Source organism: Xyrauchen texanus, chromosome 7 (genome assembly GCF_025860055.1).
Source record: "Xyrauchen texanus isolate HMW12.3.18 chromosome 7, RBS_HiC_50CHRs, whole genome shotgun sequence".
NCBI lineage: Eukaryota > Metazoa > Chordata > Actinopteri > Cypriniformes > Catostomidae > Xyrauchen > Xyrauchen texanus.
The window spans coordinates 41,261,975-41,283,662 of NC_068282.1; the positions used below are offsets into that span (position 1 = coordinate 41,261,975).

General features: G+C 41.1%; 1 protein-coding gene across 1 annotated transcript in view; it reads left to right on the top strand.

Annotated features, from left to right (window-relative positions):
- The window catches only part of als2b (alsin Rho guanine nucleotide exchange factor ALS2 b), a 59,119-nt gene extending 37,724 nt beyond the window's left edge, over positions 1-21,395 (top strand). Inside the window, exons 19-35 of the mRNA XM_052130404.1 lie at positions 1,651-1,853; positions 1,938-2,003; positions 2,103-2,201; positions 3,052-3,216; positions 7,028-7,139; positions 7,330-7,407; positions 7,509-7,642; positions 7,733-7,897; positions 8,142-8,259; positions 8,400-8,557; positions 8,638-8,745; positions 9,879-10,055; positions 10,144-10,189; positions 15,926-15,987; positions 16,088-16,237; positions 18,263-18,359; positions 18,449-21,395. Of these exons, the coding sequence (XP_051986364.1) occupies positions 1,651-1,853; positions 1,938-2,003; positions 2,103-2,201; positions 3,052-3,216; positions 7,028-7,139; positions 7,330-7,407; positions 7,509-7,642; positions 7,733-7,897; positions 8,142-8,259; positions 8,400-8,557; positions 8,638-8,745; positions 9,879-10,055; positions 10,144-10,189; positions 15,926-15,987; positions 16,088-16,237; positions 18,263-18,359; positions 18,449-18,487 (1,977 nt within the window). The 3' untranslated portion in view covers positions 18,488-21,395. The remainder of the gene's footprint in view (positions 1-1,650; positions 1,854-1,937; positions 2,004-2,102; positions 2,202-3,051; positions 3,217-7,027; positions 7,140-7,329; positions 7,408-7,508; positions 7,643-7,732; positions 7,898-8,141; positions 8,260-8,399; positions 8,558-8,637; positions 8,746-9,878; positions 10,056-10,143; positions 10,190-15,925; positions 15,988-16,087; positions 16,238-18,262; positions 18,360-18,448) is intronic.
- Positions 21,396-21,688: the final 293 nt, after the last annotated feature.

Sequence of the window (21,688 nt, forward strand, 5' to 3'; positions counted from 1 at the left end):
CCACATTTTCTTTCACTTCTTTAGCAGCTGTGTTAAAAGCATCGTTGCAGCTGTGGTAACTGATTTTTTTAAAACGTATCCCAGGGTACTAAACAGTTGAAGTCAGAAGTTTTCATACACTAAGGTTGAAGTCATTGAAACTAATTATTTTTAACCACTTCACAGATTTTATATTAGCACACTATAGTTTTGGCAAGTTGTACTTTGTGTATGACATGAGACATTTTTCCAACTTTCGTTTACAGACAGATTGTTTCATATTTAATTGATGACATCACAATTCCAGAAGTCAGAAGTTTACATACACTAAGTTAACTGTGCCTTTAAGCAGCTTGGAAAACACCAGAAAATTATGTCAAGCCTTTAGACAACTAGCCAATTAGCTTCTGATAGGAGGTGTACTGAATTGAAGGTGTATCTGTGTATGTATTTTAATGCCTACCTTCAAACTCAGTGCCTCTTTGCTTGACATCATGGGAAAATCAAAAGAAATAGGCCAAGACCACAGAAAAGAAAAATTGTGGACAACCACATGTCTGGTTCATCCTTGGTAGCAATTTCCAAATGCCTGAAGGTACCATGTTCATCTGTACAAACAATAGTGCTCCTAGAGATGAATGTAGTTTGGTGCGTAAATTGCAAATCAATCCCAGAACAACAGCAAAGGACCATGTGAAGATGCTGGAGGAAACAGGTAGACAAGTATCTAGATCTACATTAAAACTAGTCCTATATCGACATAACCTGAAAGGCTGCTGTAAAGGGATTTAGAAGGGCAAGGAGGAGGCGAGAACCGGCTTGACGATATAAATAGTTTAATGAGAAACTTAAATAAAAGACAAAAACACACACATGACAGACATGCCAATAAACGATCTCTTTCTCCCACACCATCCTCCGCAGTCTGCCTTTATCCCTCTGGGAGGCTTGATTAGCCTGATAAGTGACCAGGAGTGTAGAATCACCTCCCGGACTGCCCTCCGCCCTGCCACAGCTGCTCAGCAAGGAAGAAGCCACTGCTCCAAAACTACCATAAAAAACCCAGACTACAGTTTGCAAGTGCACATGGGACAAAGTTCTTACTTTTGGGAGAAATTACCTCTGGTCTGTTTGTCCATAATGATCAGTTGTGGCAAAATGGCTTAAGGACAACAAAGTCAAGGTATTGGAGTGGCCATCACAAAACCCTGACCACAATCCGATAGAACATTTGTGGGAAGAACTGAAATAGCATGTGCGAGCAAGGAGACCTACAAACCTGACTCTGTTACACCAGTTCTGTCTGGAGGATTGGGCCAAAATTCCAGCAACTTATTGTGAGAAGCTTGCGGAAGGCTACCCAAAACGTTTGACCCAAGTTAAACAATGTTAATTCAATGCTAACAAATACTATTGTTATACATTTACACAAAATATTTTTATAACTGGAAAAATAAAAAAGTTTGCTGCTTTTGTATTGTTAAAGAAGGCAGAAACGTATCATGACTGGTCTGTGAAAAGGGCCCATTCAGTAAGTAGCAAGTTAGTATTCCATTCCGAACATAACCATTGTGTGACTTATACCCTTGTTTTTATTATAAACTGCATATTTTCATTATAAACCGCTTTAGTTTTGGTTAAACAGTAATGCCCCGCTTCCCATGATTCCAGGCAAAATGGCTTCGTTCTATAAATCAGGCGGTGGAGCAGGCGCTTAGTGGACTGGGGCATGATGGGATACCTCCTTCCACAGGGGTGATGCAGAGAGCAGACCCGCCTATTTCACGCACGGCATCGTACACATTCTACAAAGACAGTCGGCTCAAGGAGGCCACGTACGAGGGACGATGGGTCTCGGGGAAACCTCACGGCCGGTAGGCCATGACAGTGTAAATTGTGGGAGTTTGTAAATCATCTTAGAAAGGGGAAGATGGTGATTGGCTATATCTGTGTTCTAGGGGCGTGGTCAAATGGCCGGATGGAAGAGTGTACACAGGGACATTCAAGAACGGCCTTGAAGACGGGTTAGTGCGGATTGTAAATCAGTCAATTTAATTGATTTCTGACTTCTAACTTTCTTTAACAGACAACATTTCAGACAGATTTTTTCTTTTTCTTTGTAGTTTTGGAGAGTATGTGGTACCAAACAAAAACCTGAACAGCTGTGACCATTACCAAGGGCAATGGAAAGATGGCAAAATGCAAGGCTTTGGAATCTTCTGGTGAGTCTTTCGTGTTCTGGTGTTTCTTCAACTTCGGGCAATTTCATGTCCCAGGAGTTGATTTAAATTAAAACAAACAGATTTCAACATGTTTCTTTTTGTTATATAAAAATTTTTGTTTGCGACTTTTCAATTGACTTTTAAATAAAGATATAGCTTTTTTAGCCTTATCTCAGACATTGACTTTCAAAATTAAACCATAAAAATCCATTAAAAAAAACATGATTACATGTTAAAAACTATGCTTATCTAAACAAAAAGTGAAATAAACAATAAACCAATAACAATATTAATATCTATTTTATTTTTAAATCCCACAGTTTTGGCATGATTGTCACCACACCAAACAATTTTGCCTCTAATTAACTTTTTTAAAAGTTAGTATACTTGTTAACCAAGTCGACAAAAGTGTCAGTGAAAAGCATGCTTATGAAATATGAGAAAAATCAAGGTAAATATCACATGTAAGCATAATAATTTTATTGGCCGTGATTTCCAATCAAGCTGTAATTAAAGCTGCAAAATTAAGCAAAAACAGTGAAAATATTTAATTGTGTGTATTTAGGATGCATAAAATATCCTAACACAAGGACAAGTAATTGGTCATTTTAATTAAAATTCATTAGAAATTTTTTTTTATCACCTTAATTTCTGTGAAACACAATACAGAATTTGAGTTGTGGTTGATTGTTGTGGGAATTTGCATGACTTTCAGAATTTTTTTTTAATGTTTTTTGCAATGTGTATGTTTGCTCTGTTTTTCAAACGTATCGATGTGATTTGATATTATGTAAATGAGAATATGGAAAATACAGAGTTTGTATTCTCACGCGTGTGTGTTTGTTTTCAGCTACGCCTCTGGTGAAGTGTACGAGGGCTCATTTCAAGATAACATGCGGCATGGTCATGGGATATTGCGTAGTGGGAAACTGAACTCCACCTCTCCGAGTGTCTTTATTGGCCGATGGCAATACGACAAGAAATCTGGCTATGGCGTTTTTGATGATATCATCAGGTATGCTAATGGCCTTAAACAGAAGAACTAGAGTTTAAATGTGTTATATATATTAAACGCCATAGCCTTTGCTAGACCATATTTAGGAGGGCTTCAGCCCCCCTAAAATTTATGCTAGCGCAAACCACAAATGGGCATAGGTGGAAGTTTTTGCGCTTTCAGTGGGTGTATGCACGCAAACTGGAAGTGTATTGTATGTATAAAGTGCCGGAAAGCGCAATTTGCTATTTTCCTGAGAAATAGGTCATTGTGCCAAGACGTTTCAAAAGCAGGTCCGTTTGCAGCGCAAAGTCTAAAACCAGTTCCTGCATTTGCAGTTTGGAGATTCCTCCAGCAGATGGTAATAAAGTTAATGTCCAAACTGTGAAAATATAGTGGATCTTCAAATTATGTCCATGACAATCACTGTTGTAGCCAATTTATTAAACAAATATTAATAAGATTTGTGTTAAATTATCTTTAGGTCGTGGTTTATTTTTCCACCTGTTGTCAAAGTAATTTTCAAGTCACTGAAAAAGTTGGAGAGTAAAATGTTTTTTTTAACCACTTCGTTATTTTGATTATATTTTTGTTTCATTTGAAGTGTAATTTGAATTTAGAAATATTTTTGGTTTAATTTTTTTCTGATACAGTCACTTTTAATACTAGCCATGATTTGTGTGTCAGTAGATGAAAATGATTAATAATACTTACATTCTCTATAATTTAACAAAGTGTAATTCCAAATCCTGACACAAACCACATTTTCCATGCATGTTAAAGGATCTTGTCACTGTCATAAAAATATGCCGGACATTCAACAGGAAGACACAATTAATGCACAAAAAAATATAAGTTCATATTTCTATTCTTCTAATTAATTGCATACAGCCCATTTACCCTTACAAAATTACCCTTACGAGATTTGCACATGCAAACGAGCTTTGCAGCAAACTTGCAGCAAATTGTCCATTGTTGCCAAAGGTTTACTTCAGGTTCACCACTACCAGTGAAGAGAATGTGCTGTCTTTGTTTATATCACTGGTACTTTACAGGGAATTAACTATATAATAGGATGCAGGCGGTGCCGGAGAAGAATCTCAGAATTAAATTGCACTTGACCCAGCCCAGTAGCACTTTGCATGCAATTCCGCCAAACCCACTTGTGCCTAGACTTAGCACTTGCTTGCATGAAAATACCAATAATTCCTTGCCATGCCTATTGACTATATATATATATATATATATAGTCAATAGGCATGGCAATAAATGTCCTGACTATACTTTATGATCAGTTGAATGCCACTTTGGTGAATTAAAGAACCAATTACCTTCTGTTAGAGCAAAATCTGTACATTATTCTAAACTTTTGGCCACCAGTATGTATGTATATATATATATATATATATATATATATATATATATATATATACACTGTATCTCACAAAAGTGCGTACACCCCTCACATTTTTGTAAATATTTGATTATATCTTTTCATGTGACAACACTGAAGAAATTACACTTTGCTACAATGTAAAGTAGTGCGTGTACAGCTTGTATAACAGTGTAAATTTGCTGTCCCCTCAAAATAACTCAGCAATTAATGTCTAAACCGCTGGCAACAAAAGTGAGTACACCCCTAAGTGAAAATGTCCAAATTGGGCCCAATTAGCCATTTTCCATCCACGGTGTCATGTGACTCGTTAGTGTTACAAGGTCTCGGGTGTGAGGTCATGCTCAGCGTCATATCCAGAGGATGTCTTTGGGAAATAGACGTATGAGTGCTGCCAGCATTGCTGCAGAGGTTGAAGGGGTGGGGGGGTCAGCCTGTCAGTGCTCAGACCATACGCCGCACACTGCATCAAATTGGTCTGCATGGCTGTCGTCCCAGAAGGAAGCCTCTTCTAAAGATGATGCACAAGAAAGCCCGCAAACAGTTTGCTGAAGACAAGCAGACTAGGACATGGATTACTGGAACCATGTCCTGTGGACATGGGACCAAGATAAACTTAAGCGTGTGTGGCGGAAACCAGGTGAGGAGTACAAAGACAAGTGTGTCTTCCCTACAGTTAAGCATGGTGGTGGGAGTGTCATGGTCTGGGGCTGTATGAGTGATGCCGGCACTGGGGAGCTACAGTTCATTAAGGGAACCATGAATGCCAACATGTACTGTGACATACTGAAGCAGAGCATGAGCATCTCCCTTCGGAGACTGGGCCGCAGGGCAGTATTCCAGCATGATAACGACCCCAAACACACCTCCAAGATGACCACTGCCTTGCTAAAGAAGCTTAGGGTGAAGGTGATGGACTGGCCAAGCATGTCTCCAGACCTAAACCCTATTGAGCATCTGTGGGGCATCCTCAAACGGAAGGTGGAGGAGCACAAGGTCTCTAACATCCACCAGCTCCGTGATGTCGTCATGGAAGAGGACTCCAGTGGCAACCTGTGAAGCTCTGGTGAACTCCATGCCCAAGAGGGTTAAAGCAGTGCTGGAAAATAATGGTGGCCACACAAAATATTGACACTTTGGACCCAATTTGGACATTTTCACTTAGGGGTGTACTCACTTTTGTTGCCAGCGGTTTAGACATTAATGACTGTGTGTTGAGTTATTTTGAGGGGACAGCAAATTTACACTGTTATACAAGCTGTACACTCACTACTTTACATTGTAGCAAAGTGTCATTTCTTCAGTATTGTCACATGAAAAGATATAATCAAATATGTACAAAAATGTGAGGGGTGTACTCACTTTTGTGAGATACTGTATATATATATATATATATATATATATATATATATATATATATATATATATATATACACATACATTCTGGTGGCCAAACGCTTGGAATAATGTACAGATTTTGCTCTAACAGAAGGTAATTGGTACTTTAATTCACCAAAGTGGCATTCAACTGATCATAAAGTATAGTCAGGACATTACCGATGTAAAAATACAGCACCATCACTATTTGAATAGTAACAAAGTGTATGTAAACTTCTGACCCACTGGGAATGTGATCAAAGAAATAAAAGCTGAAATAAATCATTTTCTCTACCATTATACTGATATTTCACATTCCTAAAATAAAGTAGTGATCATAACTAACCTAAGACAGGTAATGTTTTCTACAACAAAATGCCAGGACTTGTGAAAAAACTGCGTTTAAATGTATATGGCAAAGGTGTATGTAAACTGCTGACTTCAACTATGTGTTTATATATATACACTTATATTTTACCAGGTTAGTCTCTTGAGATTAAAATATCTTTCATGAGTGATTTTATCTTTCGAACAAAGTTAATGACATACAGAAAAACATAATCTAATTCACTTCACTAAACCACAACCAAACTGAATGTGCCATTTATTGTAATAATAAAATGTATTTGTGGTGTCTGATATGACTTGAGTAGTATATATGTAAAGCAGTTCAATGGAAAGGAGGAGGCGAGAACTGGCTTGACAATATAAATAATAGTTTTAATAATAAACTGAACGAAAAACACACAAACATACACACAGAGCAGCTGCATGTCATTCTCTCTCTCTCGAACTGTCGTCATCTTTGAATGGTTGTTTAAGTAGATTCTTTATATCTTTATTATAGAAAATGACAATATTCTGAATGAATATTAGCTAGGTCTCTTGGATGATGTAAACACAGTTTAAAAACAAAACACTTTCTATGCAACATGTATCTATACATGAAATGTGCACATTTTATTGTGTCATTGGGGGCTGAGCCCGTAAGATTTAAATCATAGAATCACCCCTGTTAAACACGCTCTTCCACATGAGTAACTTCTATTTGTTTTGTGTCAGAGGGGAGAAGTACATGGGCATGTGGATGGATGATCAACGTCAGGGGAATGGAGTTGTTGTCACACAGTTTGGACTTTACTATGAAGGTGCTTTCAGTAACAACAAGATGATGGTGAGATTCTCATAAAGATGTTTGTATTTACATTATAACGGGGACCTCCACTTCTGTTGTTCTTACGTTAAGCTAAATGTAATTTCTATAAACTAACCCTATCCCAAATCCTAAGCATGTCATATTTTTACGCATTAAATACAATTTGAATGTGATTTCTATTTTGTTAACTTGTGTATTCCTCACTAAGGGCTTTGGTGTGTTACTCTCTGAAGATGACACCACATTTGAAGGGGAGTTTTCAGAGGACTGGACTCTAAGTGGAAAGGTGGGATAAAATGCTCACAAACATCTTCACCGGCTTTTAACATGCGTGTACCTTTAGGCAGATGGAATGATCTCACAGTCAGTTTTCATCTTTTTCTGCAGGGTGTGTTGACAATGCCTAATGGAGACTACATCGAAGGTTCTTTCAGTGGGGTTTGGGGAACCGGACTTAAGATCTCCGGTTCCTACTACAAACCAAGCATCTACGACTCAGACAAGGATAAGGCTAATGCACTGTAAGAGTGTGCTTAACTGTGAAGTGCATTCAAACATTAATCGACTTTGTCATCTCGGATGGGGGACTGATGTGTTTGTGTTCATTGCAGTAAGCTGGGTAGGTTAGCGGTCCACTCTGAGGAGAAGTGGAAGGCTGTGTTTGATGAGTGCTGGTACAGTCTGGGCTGCGATTCTCCTGAACTTGGACAAACCAGTATAGCATGGGACAATATTGCCATAGCACTCACTGCTAACAGGAGACAACAGAGAGACAGGTACACCAAAACACTTATGCACGCACTGCTTGAAATCTCCTGATGTTCTGATTTATGTGTAGGTGTAGGAGTAGGGTTAGTGGGAAAGAAGATATCATTAGCTTGGTATGAAATCAATGGAAGTCTATGATATGTTCTCACTAAATAGTGAAACAAACCTGTGTGTGTGCGTGTGTGTGTGTGTGTGTGTGTGTGTGTGTGTGTGTGTGTGTGTGTGTGTGTGTGTGTGTGTGTGTATTTTTAGTCCAGAGTTACTAAGTCGCTCTCATCATAAAACACTGGAGAGTCTTGAGTTTATACCGCAGTATATGGGTCCTGTTACGTTAGAGGTGTATCGTACAATCCACCAGTACCTTGTCAAGGTAAGTCTACAGCCACACACGGTTTTCCAACTTAATATTGTCTCTCTCAGTCTTTCCAGTCTGTTTTGTCCCTGCTGTAGCAGTTTTCTGATAAGATCGGTCTGTACCATATGTCAATAACACCTGATGATTGACCCCAGGCATGCGACACCCCGCTGCATCCTCTGGGTCGGCTGGTGGAGACGTTGGTTTCGGTGTACCGTATGACATACGTTGGTGTTGGAGCCAATCGTAGATTACTGCCCCAGGCTGTCAACGAGATCAAGTCCTATATCTGTCGCATCTTCCAGCTTGTCAGGTGTGTGTTTCATAATGAAAACAAAGTATTTTTACCTAGTTTGTGTTGAACCGTGAATGTTAATGTGTATTTATGTTTAGGTTCCTCTTTCCTGATATGCCAGAGGAAGGAGGATCACTGGCCGAGCCTCACAAAGAAAAGAGTAACTCAAACCCCATTGGGAAGCATCTGGAATCTCCTAAACCTGGGTACATGAGATACTATGCTTCAAAGCCTTAGGCTAACATAATTTAACCTTGTCGTTGTTTGATTCATTGATACATCCATTTCTTTCATTCACCGATGGAGTCACACCTGGAGTCGTTACACTGACACACACACCACAAACACTCACACAACAGCTGTGTAAGTGATCAAATGATGGGGAATGGACCTCTTAATGCTATTTGTTGTACAAAACAAGCCCAGATGGGACTTGTTATAGAAATCAAGTTATTGGGGTCTAGGTAGCTCAGCGAGTATTGACACTGACTACCACCCCTGGAGATGCGAGTTCGAATCCAGGGCGTGATGAGTGACTCCAGCCAGGTCTCCTAAGCAACCAAATTGTCCTGGTTGCTAGGGAGGGTAGAGTCACATGGGTTAACCTCCTCATGGTCACTATAATGTGTGGTTCTCGCTCTCTCAGTCTCAGATGCGGAGGCAACTGAGATTAGTCCTCCATCATCCGGATTGAGTCGAGTCACTATGCCACCACGAGGACTTCAAGTGCATTGGGAATTGGGCATTCCAAATTGGGGAGAAAAGAAAAAGAAATCAAGTTCTTTCCAGCCTCTGTCATGCACAATTTAATTACCACAGAAGCCTGTCAAGTCTTAACTATTACGTAAATGCAGAATGAGAGGTTTTTTGCTTGATGCTGGCGTTGACGCCCTGATGTGAATGTGGCTGCACATAGCAGGGTGGATAGCCTGCCAACTGATTAATATCTTGGAGGATGAGAGTTTAAGAGATTCAGTGCTGACTGAATGAATATGCAACCTATGGGGGGACTAGTTATTTCAATTAGTCAACCTCCTACTTAGCCTTTGCGAAACATTTAATTTTACTTGAACTGGTGATATTTTAGTGCATTTCTATCTTTATACTATGAAAGGCTTTGTTTAGAAAATGTCAGTTAAGCATTATTGTTACAAATTGTTTTGTTTTCTTTCCTAAGAAGGAAGTACTAGGTGTATTTTGACAGGAAATAAGTATATATTGAGTCAAATATAAACACTTTCAAAATGTGCGATTAGTCTATATTAACTATGAAAAATAATGCGACTGGCAGCACTAGTTTTGACATCATTTATATTATATTTTTCTGTGTTTGTTTTAGGTGTGTGGTCAGTAGCTCTGCTCTGCTCCTTCTGGTGCTGTTGCCGCGTCTTTATCCTCCTCTCTTCACTCTCTACGCTCTAGAAAAAGAGAAGGAGGATGATGTGTACTGGGAGTGCGTGTTACGACTCAACAAACAACCAGACCTCGCACTGCTCGCCTTTCTTGGGGTGCAACAGTAAGTCTCACACACACACACACACGCAAATGTACATAAATACAATACATAGCGATTAATCTTACAACCACTAATATCTGTTTTTTAGGAAATTCTGGCCCGTGACTGTGACTGTACATGGAGAAAAACAACAAGTGAGTAAACATCTCTCACTCAATACATTATTTAACCATTTAGGCTTGGATGGGCCCACCAGCAAGGAAGCAAAACATAGCATTTACATTTATGCATTTGGCAGATGCTTTTATCCAAAGCGACTTTCAGTGCTCTTATTACAGGGACAATCCCCCAGAGCAACCTGGAGTTAAGTGCCTTGCTCAAGGAAACAATGGTGGTGGCTGTGGGGATTGAACCAGCAACCTTCTGATTACCAGTTATGTGCTTAAGCACACTACGCCACCACCACTCTACATAAAAAATTTAAAAACTACAGTCTTGACCAACTGAAAATAGGTATTGTTTAAAAGCTTATAAGCTATTACTTTACAATGCATGTACTGTAGGTATTATGACCAAAACTGAGCAAGTGCTTTGAAATTTGCAGGCAAATCAGAAGTGATCCATTTCGTTCATTTAGAAAGCTCTCAAAGAGCAGAATACATCCAGCCTATTTGTTTTACTCACAGATAAAGTATAGCGAGTAATAGCTAAGTAAATTTTTGTTTTATGTGAGCAGGTGTTCCTCGTATGTCGCATTTCGCTTATAACTTCTCGAAAAATAAACAGAACCTAAAATATCACATACATTACCTCAAACAAGCCCACACATTAGGTAATTGAATTGATAGATAATTGGATAATTGATATGAAGCACACTGTGCACAGTGCACACAGCATCTGGCATCTTGCAATCTGGATGAAAATATGCTAGTTCTTTTCCGAGGGAACTCGCACTGCGTCGTTGAAAACGACTCTTTGGGGAACACTCCTTAGCGTGCGCCTCTGAATTATGAATGAAACTATTCCAATCTTGATTGGTGTTGCGTCATGACGTAACATGTGACGGCATAACCGGATGCATAAAAGTGACGCCGGTACACACACACATTAGCTTTCGCTCTTCAGCAAGCGCTCGATGTTGAAATTGTTTGTCTTATTTGGTGTTGTTTGTCTGATTTAAAAATATTATGGCCACCGAACAGTTCAAGAAGTGCGTGCACCCCTGCCCTCGCTTCATTACGGGTAGGGACACGCACGCTTTATGTGTGAACTGTTTGGGTGTGTAGCACGCACAGGCAGCTCTCGAGGGATCTGCCTGTGAAAGTTGTGAAGCACTACCCATGAGAGTGCTGCGCCCCGGTTGGCGTGCTTTGATGAACACGGTCAGGCTCGCGTTCCCCACGGTTTTGGTCCCGCGTCTGTTGAGGCAGCGCGGCGATTGAAATCGCGGGGTTCGCGAGCGGATTTTGCAGATGAGAATGAGACTGCTGCGCACGTTCTCATTCTTCGCTTGAGGATCCCGAGCCTACTGTGAGTGGTGCAGAAGCCCACGCCGCGCTTCTTCTGCCCATGATCAGGTCCCGTTGCTTGAGCTCACTGCTTCCGAGGAAGTGGATATGCTCAGCATCGATGCGGATCGAATCGTGAGCCAAGCACGCCAGTTTTTGGCCAAGCTTATGAGGAGCTGATTGAGGTTGTGACGCGTGCCGTGGCCAGACTGAATATCAGCTGGCCACAAAATGAGCAGGGAACGCAAGTTGAAAGCAAATTAGACGAGCGCTTCCTGCGGCACAGATCACAACCTCAGCGCCGGGTTTGCCGCTTTTCCCGATCTCCACAAAGATATCTAAAACGAGATCGTGGGGTAAACCGCATTCGTCCCGTATCTCCAGCCCCAGTGTTTGATTACAGACGATGTTTTGGGGCACGGGATATGGGCTAAAACCCCGGCGCTGCCTAGTAAGCCCTGCAGAGATACATCTGCTTTAATAAGTAGGGCTTACATGGCCGCACACAATCGGTGTTGGTTTCCGCCGTCTCTGACGCTTCGGGCCACATCAATTTCCAGCTTAACGCACACCGTGCCGCTCGTGTCAAAAAAAAATAATAATAAAAAAAAAAAACAACAAGCATCAATTGTGGTCACAAGAACCGTATCGACTAAATCCTGCCGGTTTCCCGCTTCAGGAAGTCGGGAACAGTGCTCGAAAAACACCCGAGACCAGCCTGGTTCCCTTAGTTGAAGCTTCGGGAAAGAGGTCCTACCGAGGTGGTAGAACCTCGGAGGGCTGTCCACACCCCCTGCTGCAGAGCAACCGAGGTTGCTCTCGCAGCGGAGTCCTCAGGAAATCGGTGTCGGTTCCCGCCGTCTCTGACGCTTCGGGCCACATCAATTTCCAGCGAACGCACACCGTGCCGTTCGTGTCAAAAAATAAAAAACAAGCATCAATGGTGGTCACAGAAACCATATCGACTAAATCCTGCCGGTCTTTCGCTTCAGGAAGTCGAGAACAGTGCTTGAAAAACACCCGAGGCCAGCCTCGAGAGGCTGGTTCCCTTAGTAGAAGCTTCGGAAAGAGGTCCTACCGAGGTGGTAGAGTCCTCAGGAAATCGGGTGTCGGTTCCCGCCGTCTCTGACGCTCGGGCCACATCAATTTCCAGCCGAACGCACACCGTGCCGTTCGCGTCAAAAAATAAAAAACACACATCAATTGTGGTCACAAGGACTGTATCGACTAAATCCTGCCGGTATCTCGCTTCAGGAAGTCGAGAACAGCTCATTCTGGCCCAGTCTCGAGAAATGGCGGTTCGGCATTGAGATGTCGTCCTTGGCCATATTCGAAGTTTGGGGTTGAGACTCAACACAAAAAAGAGTGTGTTACAACCATCCCAGTGCACAACGTTTCTGGGTGTTGTGTGGGACTCGGTTACGATGCAGGCACGCATGTCTCCTGCACGTATCGAGTCCGTTCTGGCGATGGTGTCCGGGTTAAAACTAGGCCAGGCCATCACTGTAAAGCAGTTTCAAAGACTGCTGGGCCTCATGGCAGCGGCATCCAACATTATACCTTTGGGCCTTCTACACATGAGGCCCCTCCAGTGGTGGCTGAAAGCCAAGGGGTTTTCCCCAAGGGGAATCCATTTCAGTATAATCAGAGTAACGCGCAGATGCCTTCGTTCTCTGCTAATATGGAAGAAACCTTGGTTCCTGTCCCTAGGGCCAGTGTTGGGAGCGTCATGTCGCCGGAAAACCGTTTCGACAGACGCCTCCCTCACTGGCTGGGGCGCGGTCATGGACGGCCGCTTTGCCAGGGGTCTGTGGCAGGAGCATCATCATTCTTGGCACATAAACTGTCTAGAGATGTTGGCTGTGATGTTGGCTACCATGTCCTAGTACGTTCGGACAATACATCAGTGGTAGCTTATCTGAACCAACAAGGGGGACTCGGATCGCGCCCTCTGTGCAGACTGGCGCATCAGATAATTCTTTGGTCCCAAGGGAAAATACTGTCTATCAGAGCAATGTATGTTCCGGGGGTTCAGAATCAGGGAGCAGACATCCTGTCGAGGCAGGGGCTGAGGCCCGGGGAATGGAGACTTCATCCAGAGGTGGTGAAGTCGATAGGGGACAAATTTGGACCATCGGAAGTGGATCTATCCGCGCCTCGAGGGACGCCCCACTGTCCACTTTGGTTCTTCCTCTCACATCCAGCCCAACTGGGGTTGGATGCCATGGTACAGGCCTGGCCGAGGCCTCGCCTGTACGCATTTCCCCAATCGCTCTGCTCCCGGAGTCCTGGAAAGGGTCCGCCAAGAGGGCATCAGTCTACTTCTGGTTGCCCCGATGTGGCCGGCCCGAGTATGGTTCTCAGACATAATTTCACTCCTGATAGCTCTGCCACGGCAGATTCCTCTGAGGAGGGATCTGTTGTCTCAGGCAGGGGGCACAGTTTTCCACCCTCGTCCAGAGCTGTGGAAACTGTGGGTCTGGCCCCTGAGGGGGTTCAGTACCTAAATGCTGGTCTATCAGTGGGGGTGGTTGAAACCATACTTGGCTCTAGGGCTCCGTCTACTAGGAGATTATATGGCCTCAAGTGGAATGTGTTCTCCACTTGGTGTAGAGAACATGAATTAGATCCAGTTAACTGCCCGGTGGCTTCAGTTCTGGAGTTTCTTCAAAATCGCTTCTCTGTGGTCTCTCCCCTTCCACACTTAAGGTGTACGTGGCTGCCATTTCGGCTTTCCATGCACCACTGAGTGATGGGCCTCTGGGGAGGCACCAGCTGGTCATTTCGTTTTCTCCATGGTACATGGAGGATGAGACCGACAACCAGGTCCAGGGTTCCTGCCTGGGACCTGGCGGTGGTTCTCGAAGGGTTATCCCTGGCCCCCTTCGGACCCCTTCAGTCGGCTTCGCCCAAGGACCTGACGTTCAAGATGGCTTTTCTCTTAGCTATTACCTCTCTAAAGAGGGTGGGAGATCTTCAAGCCCTGGCAGTAACACCAGCTTGCTTGGAGTTTGACCCTGGCGGAGTTAAAGCCATTCTGCACCCGAGACCTGGCTATGTGCCTAAGGTGCCTTCTAACGCTGCACGTGCCCACGGTCCTTGAGGCTTTTCATCCTCCACCTCATGTGTCGGCAGAAGAAGAGAGGCTCCATTTGCTCTGCCCTGTCAGAGCTTTGGGCATTTACCTCGAGAGGTCCTCTTCTTGGAGGAGGTCGGACCAACTGTTAGTGTGTTTTGGGTCACCTAAGAAGGGGCTCCCTGCCTTGAAATAAACCATTAGTAATTGGATTGTTCAGGCTATTATCTCGGCCTACAGGTGCGCAATTTGCCTTCACCTTTGGCCATAAGGGCTCATTCAACTAGAGGCATGGCGTCCTCTAGGGCTCTCTTATCGGGAGTGCCCCTCCAGGAGATCTGTGAGGCAGCCGTTTGGGCTACCCCGCACACTTTCATCAGGTTTTATAGTCTGCACCTCCCCTAGTACGCCTGGCGCACGTGTGCTCTCGTCCTAGTTGAGTGCCTGAGTTCAGTTTCACTCTAGGGCAGGCCTTTTTTCGGTGCGTGGCCTAGTGGGCATTCGTTCCCCAAAGAGTCGTTTTCAAAGACGCAGTGCGAGTTCCTTCGGAAGGGAACGTCTCGGGTTATGACTATAACCCTTGTTCCCTGAGAAGGGAACGAGACACTGCGTCATCCTGCCACGCCCCTCAATGCCTGAGAGCGGCTTGCTTCATCGCTAGGCTAATGTGTGTGTGTACCGGCGTCACTTTTATGCATCCGGTTATGCCGTCACATGTTACGTCATGACGCAACACCAATCAAGATTGGAATAGTTTCATTCATAATTCAGAGGCGCACGCTAAGGAGCGTTCCCCAAAGAGTCGTTTTCGACGACGCAGTGTCTCGTTCCCTTCTCAGGGAACAAGGGTTATAGTCATAACCCGAGACGCTTTCCTGGATCAGATGACATCATTTGAAATGAAGTGGTGTCATGAAACGCTAAACCAATCAGACTGGGCTCTGATCGGTGCAAAAAGTCATCCACATCTGTGCAAAGAGACATGTGATGGTGCCAAGTACATGACACAGACTCAATGATGACTCAAATGGCACAGAATGAAAGTAGCAGTTTGTTAGGATGAGAGTCTCAAAATCTATCATAATCTATATTATTAAAAATAATAAAACATTTGTTGAGTTATAAGCCTTTTGTTTTGGGTATGCTACTGAAACAGGAAATCTTTAAAACACCATCAAAGCTTAAAGGGTTAAGGTCCCTGAAATAAAACCCTGCAACATGAAGCAAAATATAAAGATCAGCGTATCATTATCAGTGTTAAAATGAGTAAACCCTAATAAAAGTGTTTTAAGTGTTTAAAATTTGCATTTCCATTATAGATATGTGTTGTGTTTTTGGCCTTGTAGGTAATTTCAAGCACTAAGGATGCCTGTTTTGCCTCTGCGGTTGAGACATTACAACAAATCAGGTTTGAGATTTACAGTAGGCTAGCATTTTCCTAATCGTTTTACTAATTTCTCTCTGGTAAATAATTTTTTAAGTCTGATTCCCCCTTTCTATTTCAACAGCACAACTTTCACGCCTTCAGATAAGCTCCAGGTCATCCAGCTGACCTTTGAAGAGATAACCCAGGAAGTACTAGCACTCTTGAACCAGGATTTCTTGTGGTCTATGGATGACCTGTTTCCTGTCTTCCTCTTTGTTGTTTTGCGTGCACGGTAAGGATAGCAGCATTTCCAAGATTGGAAATGCCACACCTACAGACTATTGATTCTAAAATCTCATCCTCTGTTGGTTGGTCTGTCACACTCACTGGTTAAGAATGCTAGATGCAGCGCAATAAATGGAACAGAATGCAGGTGCCTCAAGATAAGTTTCTATTAATCTACCATTGTGCCTTAATGTTGCACTCAAGCACGAGATGGTGAAAAAACAGAGAGAGACGCAGCACAACAATCAACGTCCATTTTGCACATATTTACATTTGAAAAATAAATTAAATAATGCATTTGGTATGAATGGCACGAAAGCCATTTCTCTTTGATTCCCTGTCACATATTAGATTTATACATTTTTTTATTCCGGCTGCAAATAAACATGAAGTACCATGGAAATGTAAACTTTTTAGTAAGTTTTAGTAATTGTTCTTGAATTGTACTGAATACAGGCAAACCCAATAAAAACACCAGGTTACACGATCACGATGAATCACCAACTCCCTCCAATTTTTTTAACGTCTCTGCAAATTATACTTATGACTGAAAATTGATGAAAAAATAGGCTTGTGCGATGTCAACTTCATCTTCATGTGCTTTAGCACAGAAAAAAACTAATTGGTAAAGTCCCCATGGAATTGCTTGATAAGTGCAATCTTTTGTGTGTTTATGCATTTCTTATTGAAACAGGAAGATAGGTTGGGAAATATCGAACTGCATTGTCCTTCTTTTTTTAAAGAGCCAATAGCATTTAGTTATGCCATAATCATAAACCATGATTTACTACTTGCAATTGAATGAGTGTACATGATTATTCTTAAAGGAAAATGAAAATTCTCTTATCATTTACTCACACTCATACCATCCCAGATTTGAATGACTTTCTCTTTTCTGCTGAACACAAACAAAGATTTTTGGAAGAATATCTCTGCTCTTTTGGTTCATACAATGCAAATGACCAAAACTTTTAAGCTCCAAAAAACATATAAAGGCAGCATAAAAGTAATCCATATGACGCATGTGGTATATCCATGTCTTCTGACGCGATCTTATCGATTTTGGGTGTCAACAGACTTAAATATAACACCTTTTTCATTGTACATTTTGCCATTACAGTCTCTTGGCCCTGATCATGATATAAAGCTTGATTACACTTCCTAGTGCTTGATGCATGCACAGAGTGCTTGATGGCGGGCGCAAGGAAGTGTAATCTATCTTGAAATCATGATCGCCAAGGAGACTGCAGATATAAAACAAAAGTTACATTTTGACTGATTGGATCGCTTCAGAAGACATGGATTAAAACACTGGAGTAATATGGATTACTTTTGTGCTGACTTTTTTCGCTTTATAGGGTTGGTCACCATTCACTTACACTGTATGGACCTACAGAGATATTCTTCATTTGTGTTCTGCAGTAGAAAGTTATACACATCTGGGATGGCGTGAGGGCAAGTAAATAAATCTTTTTGGGTGAACTATTCTTTAATAAGCCGACAATGTGTGTGGTCACTTAAATGCTTTAAATGGCTTTCCATTTATGGGGTAAGGTCATAAATGATTTAAGAATAATCAAATCAACACGGGTAGAATTTTGCACAATACCCCGATTTCGCATTGCATGTAAATACCGTCATTCTTACCACCTTATCCAATGTGTGCAGGTGTTGTGCACATGCATGTTTATGTTTTGCCGTCAAAAGCAGAGAATAACCAGATGATGTAAACGCAATTTTCTTCTGTTGTCTGATTTTTTTTCATAAACTGATTTTTGGTAGTTATCTGCGTATCGGTGTGCATGTTAACATGCACACTGCTAGTCAGAGGCAGGTGGTGTTAGGGGGAGGGACACTTACTTTTTATGTAAATGATAACATTTGATTGGATGAAAATGTGAACTGTAAATTTGAAATGTGTATGTCTTTAGTACACTAGCTTATGGCCAGGCAAACAGATAATAGACCAAAAGCCACAAAAGTCAAGTGAATTCATGGGCATGGATTTAGTTGTTGCTGTTGTTCTCTACAGTATAAGGAATCTGGGGTCAGAGGTAAGCCTGATTGAAGACCTTATGGATCCGTGTGTACAACATGGAGAGCATGGAATCATGTTCACCACGCTCAAGGTATACACTTACTCATTTTTCACTTTGAATTGACCCACAACCTATGTTTGAATAGTGAGATTCAATATCTTTTCCTCTTCTTCACTCAGGCATGCTACTATCAAATCCAGCATGAGAAGGTCACGTAATGAACAATCTCTTCAAATATATATGTTGGCGAACTGGAATGACTGGCAAACAGACCAGCCAATCAAAGTGTTCCATCTTAGGAGGAATGACGCTGTGACCTATTGTGTGATGAGCCAATCATGTTCTGTGCCTGGTCCGCATGGCCCAATGGTTGATCCCATTGGCTGAGCTCCTATAGTCACACTAAACCGTCAGGTGTGTGTGCAAGTCAGTCTTTGGTTTGGGCAAGAATTTGATATTTTTACACCTATTCTGCATCTTGAATGATTCATTTATTTTTAAAATGTGTGCGTCTTCCTCACTCAGGCTTGAGGCTTTTTAACTGCTACCATTACATCACTTCCAAGATGACGTAACAAAATAATTTACATATGGTTCGATTCTGTGGTTTATCTCAGTGTGTAACTGGCTCAAGTGTTGAAGGGTCAATTCGACAGAATGAAGGAAGCTTAACAGAGTGATGACACTTTAAACAGATGTCAGCCGGTATCGACTTTGTGTCTGTATGAAGTTATAGTGGTTACCATCTACCTCTGTCCTCGAAGTAAACTACTTGTTAACCATAATGGTTCCTGATAGTATTAGATCATTCAATGCAATTGGCACACTGCCTTGGACCTCATTCATTCATCATTCATAAAAATGCAACAAGATATGCGTCTAATTAATGAATGACCATGAATAAATGCAAGACATGGACTGTTGTACCACAAACAGATTTGTGTTCAAATATCTGCCTGATTTCTGATCTATTTGGAATACAGTTGGTTGGCTGTTTTAACTTTTTCCATCCACAGGGTTGGTGACCAGCTTTATTCCATATATATCTTTGTTTACAGGCTTCTTAGTTCCATTGAACATAGTATTTTAACAGTTTACACCATGGTGTGTTTAATTTGTAGATCAACACCAAGGTGTTCCTCCTTTCTAGGGAATATAGTATTTGTGTGTTCAGATGGATTTTTCCATTTGCATTCAACTTTCAAGCTTTCATTCCATAGAACATTTGGAATTGTTTCAAACCGTGGGTGTTAAACATGAGGGTAGAGTTTATTAGGGTTCAAGGGCTCACATGTTTTTTTTAAGTTAATGTACAGAATCTGTGAAAGCAGGACAAAAGGTTTGAGGTCGTCTATGAGCCACAACACTCAAGATTTGCATGCTGAACTAATTTGGTGTTTAGATTTGCTTTCTACAAATCTCAGTGTTCATGTAAAGAGCCACTATTGCAGAAAGCTTATCATAAAGCACAAGCACTGTAATATTTATTGCTGAAATTAGTCATTCGTTATTTCTTAACTTAAAGATGTAATCATCCAAAATTAAAATGTTGTCATAATTTACTCACTCTCATATCGTTCCAAACCCATATGACTTTCTTATGTGGAACATAAAAGGAGAAAATGTAATCCAAAGTTTATCCAACAAAATGACGGTGTATAGTTCCTCACTTTAAAGCTTAAAAAAGTGCCCAAAAGTATAATAAAAGTAGTCCATGTAATTAATCAGCTAGTCTTCGGTCTTCTGAAGGCATATGATGTTGGTTTTGGTGAGAAAAAGCCCAAAATGTAAATAATTTTTCAATGAAAATATGAAGGTTCATTGCGCATTAACAGAAGCTTTATGATGCTTTTGGGTCCTTTTGGGGTTTTTAAGCTTTTAACTGCTATTGCATTGAAAAGACAGACCAAGATATTCATTAAAACATCTCCTTTTGTGTTCCATATAAGAAAGTCAGAAAGACACGAGGATGACTGTTGCTTTTTAACAATTCTAAAAAGTGCCTCTGACAGTGTTATGGATATTTGTTATTGCATCGCTCTCCCAGCAATAGCTACAGTACATGTTGACTGTCAAGTTTTAACAGACTAATAGTATTAATTTTATTGACATTGTTTTATTTATTTGATACTTCAGTCTGCCTGCTGTAAATATAATCTGCCGGGTATTTCAAAAGTGGCTCTGAGTTTAAATAAATGGTTAGGAAACCCATTTCCATGGAATAGAGATCTGAATTTTGATGTCTGAACTTTGTGTAATCGGACGAACTCTGATAAACTGTTTTGGCAAAGGACTGCTGATGTTTACAACCATTGATGCTTGATATGTTGCATGAATATCATGATTGTCCTTTGGTACAGGAAGTCAACAGTGTAAACTTATGCATCAGTTTTCCTCTGCTGAGCCAAGGAACACGTTTGTACAATATGTGCAAGTATGTATGTGATTTCTGTGTAATTTGTTCACCTAAGAGGTGGGTCATTGTTCAAGCTGTTAACTGACTCATAATGGATTGCAATACATTTATGGAGATGGAAGTTTTTGTCTGATTATTTATTATTTGTATTATTATTGGGATATTTGTGTCTTCGTTGTTCCCAAAGTCACGGAAATAATTAAAAACAACTTTAGAAGTCATAGAAAAGTCTGGAAATTTCTAAAGTGAATATAAATGTTCCAAGGTTGTAAAGGGTGAGTGAATAATGTTTTTACAACTTTAAGATTTTAGAATGGAGGGAAGAGATGGAATAGCAAATCAGTTTTTTTAAAGCATGGAATCCTCCAGTGATATACTATATTAAAATGTCCTCTCTTGCCTAGAGATTATTTGCTGAGCATCTGCTCAACAGAATAAAAAGGCTCTGTGTCGTGTTACACTGAGATTCTACTGCTCAGACTGTTTGAGGTCAAAATAGCTTCAAACTACTCTATAGATATAAAAGGGAGTCAGTCAAAGCGATATGATGATAGGAATGGATAAACAATGGAACATGATGTTGAGGCATTAATTAAATGTGACAATGGGAACTTCCTGTTCATTACACCTTTGTGTAGAATACATATTCGTTTGGAATATGAAATTCTAAAGGAAAAACTAAACTTTTGCACGACATATCTGTATTTAAAATGCATTTTCAGCAATAAAATTAAACAGTAAAACAATTATGAATCCGAGCAATTCATGAAACTGCAAAAATGGCACAACAGCTTAACAAAGGTCAAATGGGCTAACAAGACTAATTAACAAGAAACACCTGGAAACAAATCAACTGTTAAACAGGAAATAAGAATACAGGAACATAACTACAAAATAGAAGACCACAAGATAAGCGGCCCTTAGGGTTCAAATACACAGATGAGCCAAAACATTATGACCATTGTGCGAATAACATTAATCATCTCATAACAAGGCCACACGT